General features: G+C 51.6%; 1 protein-coding gene across 5 annotated transcripts; it reads right to left on the bottom strand.

The window, feature by feature from the left end:
- Positions 1-399: 399 nt before the first annotated feature.
- Positions 400-9,437, bottom strand: PMVK (phosphomevalonate kinase). Of its 5 annotated transcripts, none has more exons than XM_046682992.1 (6): positions 9,082-9,437; positions 7,192-7,255; positions 6,906-6,998; positions 4,694-4,846; positions 2,001-2,130; positions 400-933 (listed from the first exon to the last, which is right to left on the bottom strand). In XM_046682992.1, exons 1-6 carry the CDS (start codon positions 9,237-9,239, stop codon positions 797-799), a joined length of 735 nt encoding a protein of 244 aa, XP_046538948.1. In that variant the 5' UTR covers positions 9,240-9,437; the 3' UTR covers positions 400-796. The 5 variants fall into 5 exon arrangements, with proteins under 5 accessions (XP_046538948.1, XP_046538950.1, XP_046538952.1 ...); XM_046682994.1 differs by having other exon boundaries at positions 7,192-7,398; positions 9,082-9,212; XM_046682996.1 differs by having other exon boundaries at positions 7,192-7,287; positions 9,082-9,210.
- Positions 9,438-14,523: the final 5,086 nt, after the last annotated feature.

The raw sequence follows: 14,523 nt of genomic DNA, 5'->3' as shown, positions 1-14,523 counted from the left end.
AATAAAAGGGGTCAAGTCCAAAGCTCTCTGTGGGAAAGCTGAGGCTCATGGTGATACAACTCGCCCAGGGCCACACCAGGGTTACTAAGAGCCATGCATCTCCAGTGGCTCTGCCCTTCTGTGATGTCTCAGTTCCCCTGGGTACTTGCTGGTAGCACTTTCTGTGGAACACTGAGCCTCTCTTGGGGCCATCCCAGAAGACCCTCAGACCCCAATCCTGCCTCTGACACAAACAGGCCAGTTACCTGAATAGCCTGGCTGAGGTCAGACTCTGCAGGATATGTTCCAGCCCAGGCAAGAGGCACAGCAGGAACCCACAGCCAGCAGGACAGCCCAGGCCCTTCTGAGTCCACACAGGCAGGGCTGGCAACTGGGAAATGAGACACGTCCAGCTGAGTGTGTGCTCCAAGGAGGTTTATTAGTTTCCACACTGGGGAGCCTCAGGCTCTTGCCCAGAACAAGGAGCTGAGAGCATGCGGATGGGGAAGCAAGGCCACTGCAGACCGACGGGCCTGGCACCTCTGGAGATGGTGATGATCCTGCTTCAAGCACAGCCAATTCACCCCTCTTGCCCTCTAAGCCTCTTCCTAAAGAGGTAGGGCTGTCCCCTCCATAAAGAAATGAGGTCCCCACAGGGTTTCTTGACTCGTCTGACATCTGCCAGCCCCCCCCAGAAATCTAGACCCAGGCCCTCTGTCTGCCTCCCCATCTCGGCCAGCATCAGCAACCACATGTCCAACGTTGTCAGCCTCCCCCTCACCCAGGCAACCCCTGGCTCACGCCTAGCGCCTGACCACTAAAGTCTGGAGTGAATAAATTCTATCAGGTTCTCCAACTGCTCCTCCAGGCGCTGCTCATCTCCGTGGTTCTCGATGACCCAGTCGAAGCCCCCGAAGTTGTCCAGGCCACATTCTGACTCGGCGTCATCCACCCCTGTGGAGGAGGCATGGCGAGGTCAGGCCCCGTCCCTCCAGACGAACACCAGGCACCGAGGCCAGCTGGCCCCAGATGGAGCCCCATTCTGCCTCCCCTCTGCCACTCCCGGGCCAAGTCACCCACCGCAGAGGGCACTTCCTCACCCCCTGAAACACCAGAACAGCAGGTTCAGCAGCCCATAGCCCCTGGGCACCCACAGAGGGTCCTGCTGACTAAACTCTTTACTTGCCACCACCTACAGAGGGTGGACCGGGTCACCTAAAACCACAGACAACCCAAAAGGGCACTGCATTTTCATGTCATGGGAAGCTGGTTGCATCAATTTCTATCCCTAAATCCCTGACTCAACCCCCTCGGGAGGCAGTACATGCCATTCTCACCTGGCAATGAGAATGGTGACAACAGCATCGACCTGGATGGTCAGCTGTGACTATAAAGTGAGATGATGTGTATAAGGCACTCTGAGCACAGGCCCGGCCTATGGGGGGGCCAGAAGATGAGCGGCCCTTGGGAGGGGTCAGACCCATTGGATCGGAACTTCCCGAGTCAGTGACCCAGGGCAGGAAAGAGGCCTGAGCTGTGACCCCCTGAACTGCCACAGTCCAGGTTCTGGCCTGCACAACTGAGGCTCCGTAGTAAAGCTTCCTCTTGCCCCCCACCCCCATTACTCAAACAGGAGTGGGGTTTGTCAGGCCTGTCCTCCGACCCACTGTCAGCCCCCAACCAGGTTGGAAAGCAAAGGGGAAGGCCCACGGAGGTGGGTCCCAGCCAGACTTCCAGAAGCCCCCTGGCCTAAAGAAGAAAGCCCAGCTAAGGGCACCAGGCCAAGGTCAGGGGGAACTGGACCCCCAAGGATACCATCCCCTACCCCAATCCACTTTCTAATCTGGGGGCACTGCTCAGGCCCAGGTCTCAGATTCCCTTTTAAAATCCCTCACTCACTCCCCCACGGCCTGCCGGGGAGAAAGCAGAAGACCTGGAGCACAGGAGTGGGTGGCTGGTGGACACGCGGGGTGGCCGGCCCGGGCACCGGGCCTTGGGCGCAAAGGTTGTAAGCTGCTCACCTGGAGTGAACACCCAGCCCCGCTGCTGTCGGCTCTGCTCCAAGGCCACCACTCGGACGGTCTGCATCATAGCCCCGTAGGCCTCCTGAAACCATTGGATGTCAGACACCCTCCGTGTGTCACTCACGAGCTGCAGGGAAGGGACACAGACAGGTGACCAAAAGGACATGGTGTAGGGAGCAGCAGGGCAGTGGCGGGGGGTGAGGGGAAAAGAGGGGAGACCCAGCCCCACTCCGTATAAGCAGGAGTGCAGGGTTAGGAGGGGGTTCTACAGAACCCAGACAAGTGTAGCCCCATTCCCCATTATCACCCAACCAGCTGGGACAGACCTCCCTCCTCCCTCCAGGCAGCCCTCCCTGGTCACTGCAGCCCACAGCCAGCTCTGCCCACACTGTCTTTGCCATGGTCACATGCGTGTGCTGTGGTTGTGTCAGTCCTTGCTGTGCGGAAGAGGCCTCATGCTTTGAAGTCAGCTCAGCCAGTCCAACTCACTCATTCCACAGATGGGCAAACTGAGGCCAGAAACAGATACTCTAACTGGTCCCTGCCCCCAGCACCTTTTAAAGCATAAATGTGATTTTTGTCAGTCCTCTGCCCTAAACCTCTCAAAGGCTTCCATCATTCTAATAAAATCCAAAGCTCTCGCCCCAATTTACAAGGCCCTACAAGATCCAGCACCTGTTCCCCATCGTCTTCCCCTCATTAACACCACTGCAGCCCACTCACCTCCTCGCTGTTTCTCAAACATGTCAAGCACATCTCCTCCTCAGGGCCTTTGCACATGCTACTCCCTCTCCCTGGATAATCACAAAGTAGGTACCCTCACTTCGTGGAGGTCTCTGCTCAAAGGTCACGTCCTCAGAGAGGCTTTCCCTCCCACCCTGGCTCCCTTCCTGTCCCTCTCGATCCTGATATGCTGTTTATTTTCCTCTGAGCACTAACTACTCTCGAAATCATCACTATTTACTAGTTTGTTTGTGTGTTTATTGTCTGTCTGCCCTCCCCAGGGTCAGCTCCAGAGGGGAAAGGGCTAGGCCTCATTCACTGCTATCTCCCTGGCCCTAGTGCACCATCTGATACACAATGAGCACGCAGGCGCATATGTTCAATGAGTGAATGAATCAGGGAATAAAGGGCCCAGCTGTGCTTGTCCACACAGCTGATATGTTCACTCACACAATTAGTAAATACGTATTAGAGCAAGCACCCACCGGGTGGCGGGTGTTGTGCTAATCACTGGGGATAGAGTGGTGAGCAAAACAGACCTGGTGCCTGCCCTCGAGGAGCGTACAGTCTAGTGGGAGAGACAGACGCTAAACACGCAGCTTTACTAATAACCGCGTCATCAGTCATACCAACAAGCATCTCAACCTTAACACCGCCAGGGCAGAACTCCTGATTTTCTCCCCGCGCCTTCCCCGTCTCAAAAATGACAACTCTATTTGTTCAGCTGCTCAGAAGAAAATCCTTTGCACCATCTCCTATTCTCACACCCCATAGCCAACACACCGGTAAATCCTACTGGTTCTATCTTCAAAATCTGTGCAGAATCAACCCCTGCTCTCCACTCTACCACCACTCGGAGCCAAGCCACAGCCACTCTGCCTGTCTTCCAGAAAGATCCTCAACCTGGCCTCTCTGCTTCCACTCTTGCCCTTCCCACAGCAGTCAGGGGGAGCCTTTTAAACCTTACATCAGATAATGTCGCTCCTCTGCTCAAAACCCTCCAATGAGGCCCCATCTTACTCGGAGGAAGTCCAGGTTCTTCTGAAGAACCAGTACCATCAGACCTCACATCCGCCACTCACCCCTCACCCACAAATATCCATTCGGCTCCCTCTTCTGTCAGGTCCTGCTCAAGCGTCATATCAGCGAGGCCTTCCCGCATGCCCTGAAGAAAACAGCAACCCAGCCCCTCACACCCGTGGCCTGCTTATTTTGCTGGGTATTCATCTCCACCTGACAGGTTCTGTACCAGGGCCTAACTCCCTCCATCCCCAGCTATAAGGTAAGCTCCCTCACATTTCTGCACTGATGTATGCCCCCATCCTCTGGACCCACGCCTGCTACAAGGGGACACTCCTGGCTGCCGGAATGAATGAGGGAGGAAAACAGTGAGGTGCTGTGAGAACACCCAACGGGGAGCTCCAGTTAAGGCTTGGGTGTCAGGGAAGCCTTCCCTGTGAGGTGCCAGGTAAGCCAAGCTGGCCCTAACCAGGCGAGGAGGGAAAGGAAGGGCAGTGCAGGCGGGCAGAACACGTGCAGAGGCCCAGGTTCTGGAAGGAGCCTGATTTATTTGAGGAACAGAGAGAAGGCCGGCGTAGATGTCGCTTAAGGAGTGAGGAGGCTAAAAGGATACTAGGAGCCAATCAATGAAGGCCTAGAAGTCCATACTAAGGATTTTGGTTTTGTTCATCAGAACAACAGGACAAAGGCTTCTAAAGAGAAGAGTGACGTGAGTTGGTTTGTTTTTAAAAGGTCACTCTGGCTGCTGTGTGGTAAAAGGATCATAAAGGACAAGAGCCAAAGCCGGGACCAGTGTCGGGGCCACCACAATTGTCCGGGAGGGGACGGCAAGGGCTTGGACCACGGAAGTGGCAGTGGAAATAGGGAAATAGACACATTTGAGATTATTTGGGGAAAGGCGGAGAGCTGGAGAAACGGGTTTTCTTAATGCCGCATAGGCCGCTTACCCAGACCGGCTGGGAGACGCCCTCCACGATCTTCCTGCAGAAGAAGCCGGGGTCAGCCTGGCGCTTCTCCTCGCCCCAGCGGATCATGTCCCTCCGATAGGCCTCCTTGTAGGTGCTGGCATCCAGGAGTCTCTGGAAGTTCAAGCCATGTTCCTGCCAAAGCACATATGTCTATGCCACCAGCCTTTCAAACTCGCTGGTCTCTCCTGAAACGGGGGGAAGGGCCATCCCTTCCTTGCCCGCCTCCCCCAGGATGATGCAAGGACTAATGATATTTGCACCAGGACAGAGGCCTGCAAGGGAAAGGGCCCTAGAAACTAAGAAATCTCAGACACTGGCAGATGGAAGAAAGGTCACAGGATAACCCAGAAATTGTTTCAATTTTTCTTTTAAATGTGTGATGTGGTTTTCTCTTTCACAACGGTTTTACCTTCCCAATTATTTCTGGCTTAAACTAATCCTGAAATTAGTTTGCATCCCCTGGGCACAGGCTTAACCTTCAACTAAAGTGGGAAATCTGAAAACACTGCATTCCATGCCCTTCCATTACCTCTTCTGGCATTGCTTGCCCCCATCCCAAAGTCCAGCAGGCACGGCTTCCTCATCTCTCTCCTCTCCCTCACCCCCTTCCTCATCCCCAAATTCCTAGCACCTCCGCTGAAACACCATCACTCCTGGGGCCTCCGACCCAGAGGGCAGGAGGGGCTGCTCTGACCACCCTGGGGAGCTGCTTGCAAAACTGGCCTTCCCTTCTCCAGGGACACAGACAAGCAGGAGGGGTCCATCCAGAGGGCCCCAGGACCAAAAGGGTCTGAAAAGCATCACTCACTTCAGGTTCTAGCGCCCCCAACTAACTCACGGCAGACTGAGGGGGTCGTGACCAGCCAGTCAAATCACCCACCTGTGCCCTGTTCCAAGGTGAGGCTAGCAGCCACCTCCTGTTGGTAAACTAGTTTGCCAAGTTCTACCACAGAGCCACCAGGAGCATTACGGTCTGCTGGTCAATTATATTTCCCATTGCGACTTAAGAAACCAACGCATTAAGATTTCATTTTGGATTTGTTTTTAGTGGAAGTGGGGCATGGAGTGGCGCTGGACTTCCAAACAGCAGGGGCAGGCTGGCCTATCAGAGTCTCCTATGGAGGTTTTAAAAAGGCAAACTCCTGCTCACCCCACCCCCAGCCTGGCTCACAGGTCCGGAGTGGGGCCTAATCTGGGAACTTTGGAAGTAGATGAGTGGTTTTCAAACCGCTCCTCGGAGCCTTGGGGCTCCTCGGAAGTGCCCAGGACCCACTGGGGAAGGCTGAGAGCCCCCTGCCACCCTCTTTCCTCCTGCCTCTACCCCCAAGAGTCGCTCTCAGTCTGTCTACTGGATACAAGGAACTTGTGCATCCAATCTCATTCGGGAAAGGTTGCTACTAAAAAAATTTGAGAACCACTGAACCTGTTATGCCCAGGAGCCCCCAGGCTGCCATCCTATGAATGGGTCTGTTTAACTCGTGGGAGAAGACCCAATGGCACAGGAGAATGCTTCCCATGGAGATGGGGCTGTCGGACGGAAGACAGGGACAAATTCATTTTGTGTGGCCCCACAAGGCCAGACTCAGGCCAACCGACTGAGGGACCATGAGCACCTGGAAGGGCACACCCAGAGTCAAGGACCGAAACGTAAGCGATGAGGGGACTCTTCCTCGTGTGGCAAGCTGATCTCACCCTCCAGGTTCCCTTTTTGAAGTCTAAGGACCTAAGAATTCCTGTTTACTTTTTACAATCCTTTTTGTTTCAACCTACATGGTTCAAAATTCCAAACATACACATTCGTTTATAGTGAAAAATCTCTCTCCGACCCCTGTTCTCCAGCACCGTAGCTCCCCTCCCCGGAAGCAACCAATGGTACAGTCTCTTAGGAATCCTGCCCAGGGTTCTACATGTCCCCAACACCTGGAACGGTGCTGAACACACGCAGGCACCTCATAAATATTTGCTGAATGGCGGAATACAGGAGCAAATATACTTACAATTTTTCCCCATTTTTATACAAATGTAGCATTCTCTATACACTGTTCTACATCTTTCTTTTTTCACTTAACAATATATCTTGACAACTCATGTGATTGAATTTCTAAGGGGAGAATTCCAAGGGCTGTGGCAGGCCAGCTGAGGGGGTGATGTGTGGTGTCGTATTTTTTTGAGTAAAGGGACTCATGCAGACCTTTATGTGCGAATAACACAGCAAGAGAGCTGCCAACTCACGTCCACAGCCTTTCCTGGACACACTTTCTTGAACACGGTCTGAGGAGGTGGCCTGAAGTGAGTGAGGCCAATGGGAAAGAAGCTTAAGGTCAAAATGCCCCCAAAAGGTCCACCCCCAGAAAACCAAGTGCTGTCCACCACCCCGCCAGCAGTGGTCATAGGGACCCGGCCAGTGACTCAAGCAACAGCACAGCCCGGGAGCTGGCTCCTTCCGAGCCACCAGATGCCACATAGGGACCACCTACCTGAGCATACTGCTCCTTGAGTGGACCCGAGAGCCGGAGGATGGCACAGACATCAGCTCCGAGTCTGTGGGACAGGCACATCCGAAACCAGTTAACCTAGAGTTTCCAGGCCCCAGGAGAGAAGTCCAGAGGGTTGAAGTCCCATTTCTGCTACTGGTGTCTATGTGACTCTGTCAGGTCTCAACTTCTCTGATCCTATTTCCTCATCTGTAAAATGGGGTAACAGTCTCTGTTCTGTCTCCCACAGGATTATTCTGAAACTCGAATGTGAAAGAGCCCTGAAACTAACAGGTCAAACAAATAAAATGATAATTACAGTGTGACCATCCATGCCTGGCAATACTCCGGCTCGATTAGTTACTGCCAGGCCCCTGAATGAGTTGTCTCACAGCCAGGGGCATTTCAGTCTCAACTGACTTGGTCACCACAGCATAAATCATTCATTCATTCAGTTGTTCAGTTTATTCAACCCACCATTTGTCAGGTACAGTGTTGGGATCCAGGTGACACAAATGTGAATAAGACACGTGATTCCTGCCCTGATCTGAGATGCTCACAGATTCACTTAACCATTGACAGGGTGAGAAAGGCGTTCTTATTTCCACGGTTCAGATGAGGAAAGTGAGGTTGAGTGAGAACTGATTCACCCAAAGCAACCGTGCAAGTAAGGAAGGCAAAACTGGGAAAATGATAATAGCCAACATTTAGTTCCTGCACCTTTACTAGGGCTCAAGAATTGCTCCAAGCCCTTCACATGCATTATCTCATTCAATCTTTGCAATCACCCTATTATTATCCCCATCTCACAGACGACAAAACTGAGGCACAGAGTAGATAAGAAACTTCTGCAAGATCACATGTGAATAAGTGGTGAGTCAGGATTTGAATCCCAACTGTCTAATTCCAGAGCCTGAGCTTCTGACTTCTGTGTTTGGGGACGAGGAGAAATGTAACTTAGGAAAAAGTGGTGGCTGCTTCGTGGTGAGAGATTCAGGTGGCACCCCCTGCCCTGGGCTACCCACAACCTCTTAGAACCCCTGTGGTGCCCAAAAGCAGCCTCCTGGTACCCCCTGCACACTGGCCTTCAAGAGGAGAGAAGCCCCACTACACTTTCTCCCTGGCTCCTCTGCTCTCCTGGCCCAGGCCCAGCAAAAATACTCCCACACGGAACATCTCGCTTTGGGAGAAAACACTGAGCCAAAGGCAGTGAGGTAAAGCAGAAAGAACCCATTCCTTGGAGCGAGACTAAAGCTCAATTTGAGTCCTGGATCTGCTGATTACTTTGCATCGCTGGCAAGTTTGGGGTTGTTATTTTTCGTTTCTTATCTTTTCAGAGCCTCAGTTTCTTCATCTGTTAAATGGAGATACTGACCAGTAACACCACACAGCAGCTACAGACAGGTTTTCAGGGTTAAATGAGATCATCTATGCACACAGCGCCTGGCACACAATAAAGGGTCAATAAACCCCAGGTATCAGGTGATGCGCTGGGCAAGGAGGTGTCTTTGGAGTCAGACACTACCGGGGTGTGGTCTCAGGCAAATCCTTTATCTGTGACTCAGTTTGCTCACCAGTAACAGATTAGGAATAGTGTATAAAAAGTAAACAGTGCCTTGATAGTAACTGTTATTAATGCTTCTTGGAGACAGAGGCCTACAGCTTAGTCTTTGGAGAGGTGGCCGCCTGGTTCGTCGAGGTGAGTATGTGTAGACTGCTGTTTTATGTGACAGTGACAATCCTCCACCTCCTGCCGCCCAGCGCTCGACCAGCCCTGCAACCCGAGGACCCCTACTCCAAAACTCACGCCATCACCCCGAACACACCCCGCCCGTGTCACGTGATGCGGGGATCACACCACCCTCCCCCCCTCCTTCCCCGCCCCACGGACACCTGCTCTGCAGCGCCTCGGTCACGAAGTCCTTCCCGGATTTCCTCTTCCCGCTGAAGAGGAGCACCAGCCGCGGGGCGCCTCCCAGCGGGGCCATGGGGCCGCCACGCTTTGCGATCCCTGAAGTAGGCACTGCTCCCAACCCCTTATATCGGACCATCCGGCGCAAAAATGGACGCGGCCACTAGGTGGAGCGGCGACCAGGAGATTCCGCCCCTGTCTTCACAGCTGTAGAGAGGACTGTCAGCCCGCATTTGTGCTTCTGTACATTTTCATTAATGTCTAAAAGTTTAAATATGGGGAGAAAGAAGGCTAATTCCCAGGGCAGCCTGCTCCCGTAAAGAAGCTCCCCTACCGGGACTCACATAGAACAGTCCAGCCCCGCCCGGAACCCGCCGTCACGGCCCCGCCTCCTTAGCTGACACAGAATTGGACGCAACTATTTTCCTCCTAGGGGGATGATGTCTTAAAATTTCCTCAGGTGAACCTCACATTGCCTTGCACACAACCCTACAAACATTACGGGAAAAAGAATAAACGTGATAATGTTGAAGAAGTTTTCAAAGCTTCCTTTTTATTTGTGCATTTTAGTGCATGTGCTTAGGCAAATCTGTATTTGCCCTACAGTGAAAATGGGTCTTTCTAGAGATGAAACGAGGCAATACCGCAAGAGGGTTGTGTCTGGTGACGTCATACTGGGGGAGGAGCTTAGTCGAACAGACGCTTTTTAATTGTTAAACAGGTTTTATAACTGGAGAAGTCACGTCAGTTCGGCTCTTTAAGCCCAGCGAGAAAGCTGACATCCCTTTTCTAGCCGCAGCTTCCCCTTCAAAAGTTTTCGGAAGGGAGAGAGCTGGGAATGACGTAGGGGACATCAACAGAACAGGTTAAAAAGCAGCTTTGAAGCCACCCTTAGGCAAGATTACCTAGTTTTATCCGGAGGCCAGCTCCCAGCAGGAGTTGGAGGGGCAGAAGTAAGGGGGGTGCAGTAAGGTCCCCTCCCGGAACCCCCAGGGCCGCCTCTGCCAGCAGCACCCGGCAGCTGGTCCCAGTCGAGGAAGTGGAGTTGCCTGGAGCTTTGACTCGCTGCCCTGCATTTTTCCGAGCTCTTCAAAACAGAGCCTACTACCCATTACTACCTCCATTTTAGGAGCTATAAAGTCGTGTAAAGACAAGAAATAAGGTGGGAAGACCTAGCATTGATTTCCTGAATATTCAAAAGATGGCAGAGAAGCTAAGGAAAGAATGGTCAATGGTCAGATGCAAAAAGAACAGACTTCAGGGAGGTTTTTGTTTTGTTTTGTTTTAAGCAACTCTGAAAGTGCTGTGTTCAGAAGTTAAGACCGAGTTAACGCCACTGAGTTTTAATCCCATGTTGACACTTCGCAGGAATGTGACGTTCTACTTCGCAGGAATGTGACGTTCTGCAAGTCACTCCTTCATGGGTGCTAATGCTCACCTCAGGGGGTTGCAGTAAGAAGGAGATGAGGAAAGGAGATGTTAAAGTATGATAAAAAACATTTTGTAAAATTCTCAAGTATCGTCCCAATGTGGAGTTATTTATTCTGAGCACGTTGTGATTTTAGAGCTGTGATTCAGCATAGGGTCACATTCCAGCTCACCAATTTATTACTCCACGGAAGCTGGAATCCCTGCTCTCCAGCAGAGACTGAAAGGATTACCTGCCCTCACACTCCTGCCTCCTGAGTCCACTAGGAAGAGTCAGGACTTCCTTCCAGAGTCTCTTCCCTCACCTGACACAGACCTTCCTCCCACCCTGGAATTCCCAATCGGTGATCAGAAATATCCTAGCCTCTTCTCAGAAGCTTCACTCCTGCCTCACCTGAACCTCGCTGTCCCCTACTGCCCTCACGAGCGGAGGCTCATTTTCTCCCCAGCCCTCGCACCTCAGCTTAGACTTTGCGTCTGGCCTCCCTACCTCTCTGTTTCCCCTTCTGGACCATTACTCCCCAGCCTCTTAGAAAACTCTGGCCCCTTTAAGGCTCATACCACCTGGCTGAGCTCCTCGCGTCCCCTCCTCAGTGGTGACAACCACCAGTCCTGGGGGTTGTTCTCTTTTACTCAGCCACAGGCTCCTGCTCTTCTTTTCCACCCAGTTCCTGTCATCATTCTCTGTGACTTCAGCCCATCTCTGTGTGGTCAGCCCATCCAACACGCTGACCACTCAATGACCTGGCCTCGGACATCCAAAGGCTTTTTCCTCCTCTCCTCCTCAGACACCAGCTCCCATGGACACACCCTGGGCCCTGTCATCACCAGAAGCCATTCAGCCTGCAAATTCACATGCTCAGCCACCTTACCCTCCAAGATTCTCTGCTCCAATACTCCCCAGAGCAATGCTTCCCTCCCAGGGCCCCCACTAGCCCATGGACCTCTTTACATTATATAACATCTGCTCTTCCTTCCTTCTGCAACCAAGGGGAACATCAAATAAGTGGATACGTGTGGAAAACTTTTGTAAACTGTAGAGGGCTGCATAAAGGTGAGACGCTATTTTTAGGGTAGAAGGGCTGGGTTCTGCTAAGGGTGAGGCAGGAAAGTGGAGGGGAGCAGGATTGTCTGATGAGCAGAGACAACCCAGGAAGGGAGTGGCCAGAGTTCTTGGGGATGCCAGACACGGTGGCCTCATGGAGGGGTCCAGAAGGTGATGCTTGAGGAAGCCAGTTGACCTCAGACAACAGAGACACGCCCCCCAGCACTCAGGAACACAATTACCCCTAGGAGTCACCCCTCACTAAAGGGGCAAACCATTTAAAGAGAGATTTGCCTCACCGACCGAGAGGGCAGCTTGGAGGTCAAATCTAGGCCTGTTTGAAGGAATCCTGCTCACTGTATTAACACACCCAGAGACAGCCTTAGCCTGCAGGGGGTCTGCTTATAGAGCTCTGCAGAGCCTGGAAGAGGGAGGAGCTGGGCTTTGTCAGTGCCCCTCCAACCCTGCCCAGGCAGAGGGAGCCTGCAGGGGGTGCCAAGGTCTGCCTCTCCAACGTAAGCCTGTCCCATCGTGGAACCAGATGCCATCTGGGCTCAGTGACACGACCAGTTACCCTTGCTTCAACTCCACACTTCTGATTCCAGTTTATCTTCCCACGGTCATTGCCCAGCTGATCCAAGCACTCCTCTCTGCCAGTGCTCGTAAATGTACATGTGGCTTCCTAATTCGGCCTGACTTTGTTTTTACCAAAAGGGCCTGACTGTGGCTGTTGAGCACACATTGTATATCTACTTAGACATTTCCTATGGCCAGAACAAAGGCCCTTGAGATAAAGGTGCAACTTCCCCCGACGTTGGCATTTCCTTAGGGATAAGCATCTTTCCTTAGGCGAGGAACTGATTGCTGCACTCATCTTTGACCACCCAGCTCACCTGTGACCACTCAGCTGGAGACAACAGACTGCCACCCTGCTGTGGTCTCTGAGACAGAAGACCTACCTGCTGTTTCCATCAATCGCTGTGCTGACAAAGCAGACTCGTGACTATTGTAAAAGGGACATTTCAATCCTATGTGAAACATCCTCTCTGGGGGTATATAACCACTCTGTGCACCCCACTTCTTTCGTGCCCTTTCTTCCTTCGGGAAGAAAGGCCCTGGGTTATAATCCTCAGATTTAAGCTCAGAATAAACTCACTCAAATTTAAAAAAAAAAAAATGTACATGTGGCTTGTGAATCAGCCCTCTGTGTTCAACGACCATTGCTTCAGGGGCAATGGAGCCTCGCAGACGAGGGACAGAATGGGGTGAGAGGTGTAAGGAAGTGGTACAACAGGGAAAGAGAAGAGGGGGAGTCTGAGTCTTTGGGGTGCTGATGGGAGAGAAGTCTATTCATTCATTCATTCATTCATTCAACATGTATTCAGATGTCTAAAACGTGCCAGGTACTGCCAGAGATGCAACAGTAAATGAAAAAGGGCCTGCTCTCAAAGAGCATCCATTCTCATGGGAGACAGGCAATTACAAGACAGCTTAAAAATGGAGCGTGAGAGACTTCACCCCAAAATTGGAGAGGGAAAATTGACATGAATTAACACTTGCCGGATGCTCTGATTATAAGCTGGAAATGGCTCTAACTATGCAAACGCCTGCAATACCCTTCCCATCTTTTTTCTGTAAAACACACTCCAACTTACACTTCGACACTGAGCTTGTCTTGACTCCCCCCATGAGCCTTCCCTGCCTGACCCCGTCTGCCTTAGATACCCGTTTCCTGTGCTCCTGCTACACCCCGGACTCACCCTATCACAGCATCTTACACGACACTTCGATCAATTCACTCATCTCTCTCCCTTACAGAGCCAAGAGTTACTATTTATGGAGCATTTACGATGTGCCAGACTTTTTGCTGATCATATGACATAAACACTGAGACCACTGAGCCTCATTATAATGAAGAGATTTGCCCAGGAATTTATCGAATAGATGCGTGTACATGTGCTCCCTCCCTGGGGTCCCACTCCAGGGAGAAGGGGCAAAAAATTCCAAACCAACCAACCAAGAGGCAGAGCCTTAGGATCCCACTCCTCTCCTGACCCCCTCCCCAGATGCTTTCAGTGCCCAGGGAGGGGGAAGCCAGAGAAAACATCAGGTCGGCCAGCTCTGACTCTGCAGGATTCTCTAGCTTTTAGAAATGCTGCAGGCAGATGTCCCTGGAGGAGAGAGGCTGCTCACTTGAGGTGGTGCCAGGGTACCATCCAACCTCTCACCAGCCGCTACAACCCCTCCGGCACACCAATGTGGAAAGCTGGGCTCTCCTGTTCAGTCCTTGGTCTACAAATTATTTCCATCATTAGGAGGTAGACATATTACCTTCATTTTCATGGCTGAGGAGACAAAGGCACCATTGAATGAGCACAGCCAAGATAAATCTTGAGCGATGTGTAAATTAATATCAACTCATCTACAGACATGCCTCTAGCAGTCACAGAGCATTTACTATAGTTTGTAAATACTTTTAACTTCATATTCTTGTTTTATCACATGCATAGTGTAGGCAAGCAAGGATCCTCCCATTTTCAAAAGAAACAGTCTCCAAAACTTTAACTAACATCCCCAAGGATGGTGGCTACCGAAATCCAGAATACAATGAGAGAACAGAGATTTTTTTCAGAACAAAGATTCATAATTTAGGGAAATATTTTTGTTTTTCTATTAGATAATTTTGTAGTGAATGTAAACCTTGGAGCTGGGAATTAATCCCACTTCAACTACTGTTAAAGAGTGATTGGTTTCATTTTACTGTTTTTCAACAATCTTGGTGATAAAGGTTGAGGTTTATTTTCAAAAGGAGATTGAGAGACTTGTCTCAAAGTCAGGAGCTAGAAATGGTGGAGCCAGGCCCGTTTCCAGCCAGGGTGGCCCCCTGGACACGCAGGCCCTGCCTCGGCAGGAGTGGTGGCCCCTTCCCTGTGTTTTTACCCCCAGTGCT

Source organism: Equus quagga, chromosome 13 (assembly GCF_021613505.1).
Source record: "Equus quagga isolate Etosha38 chromosome 13, UCLA_HA_Equagga_1.0, whole genome shotgun sequence".
NCBI classification, from domain to species: Eukaryota; Metazoa; Chordata; class Mammalia; order Perissodactyla; family Equidae; genus Equus; species Equus quagga.
The sequence above is the reverse complement of the archived record's forward strand: the minus strand, read 5'-3'. Positions and strand labels throughout refer to the sequence as shown.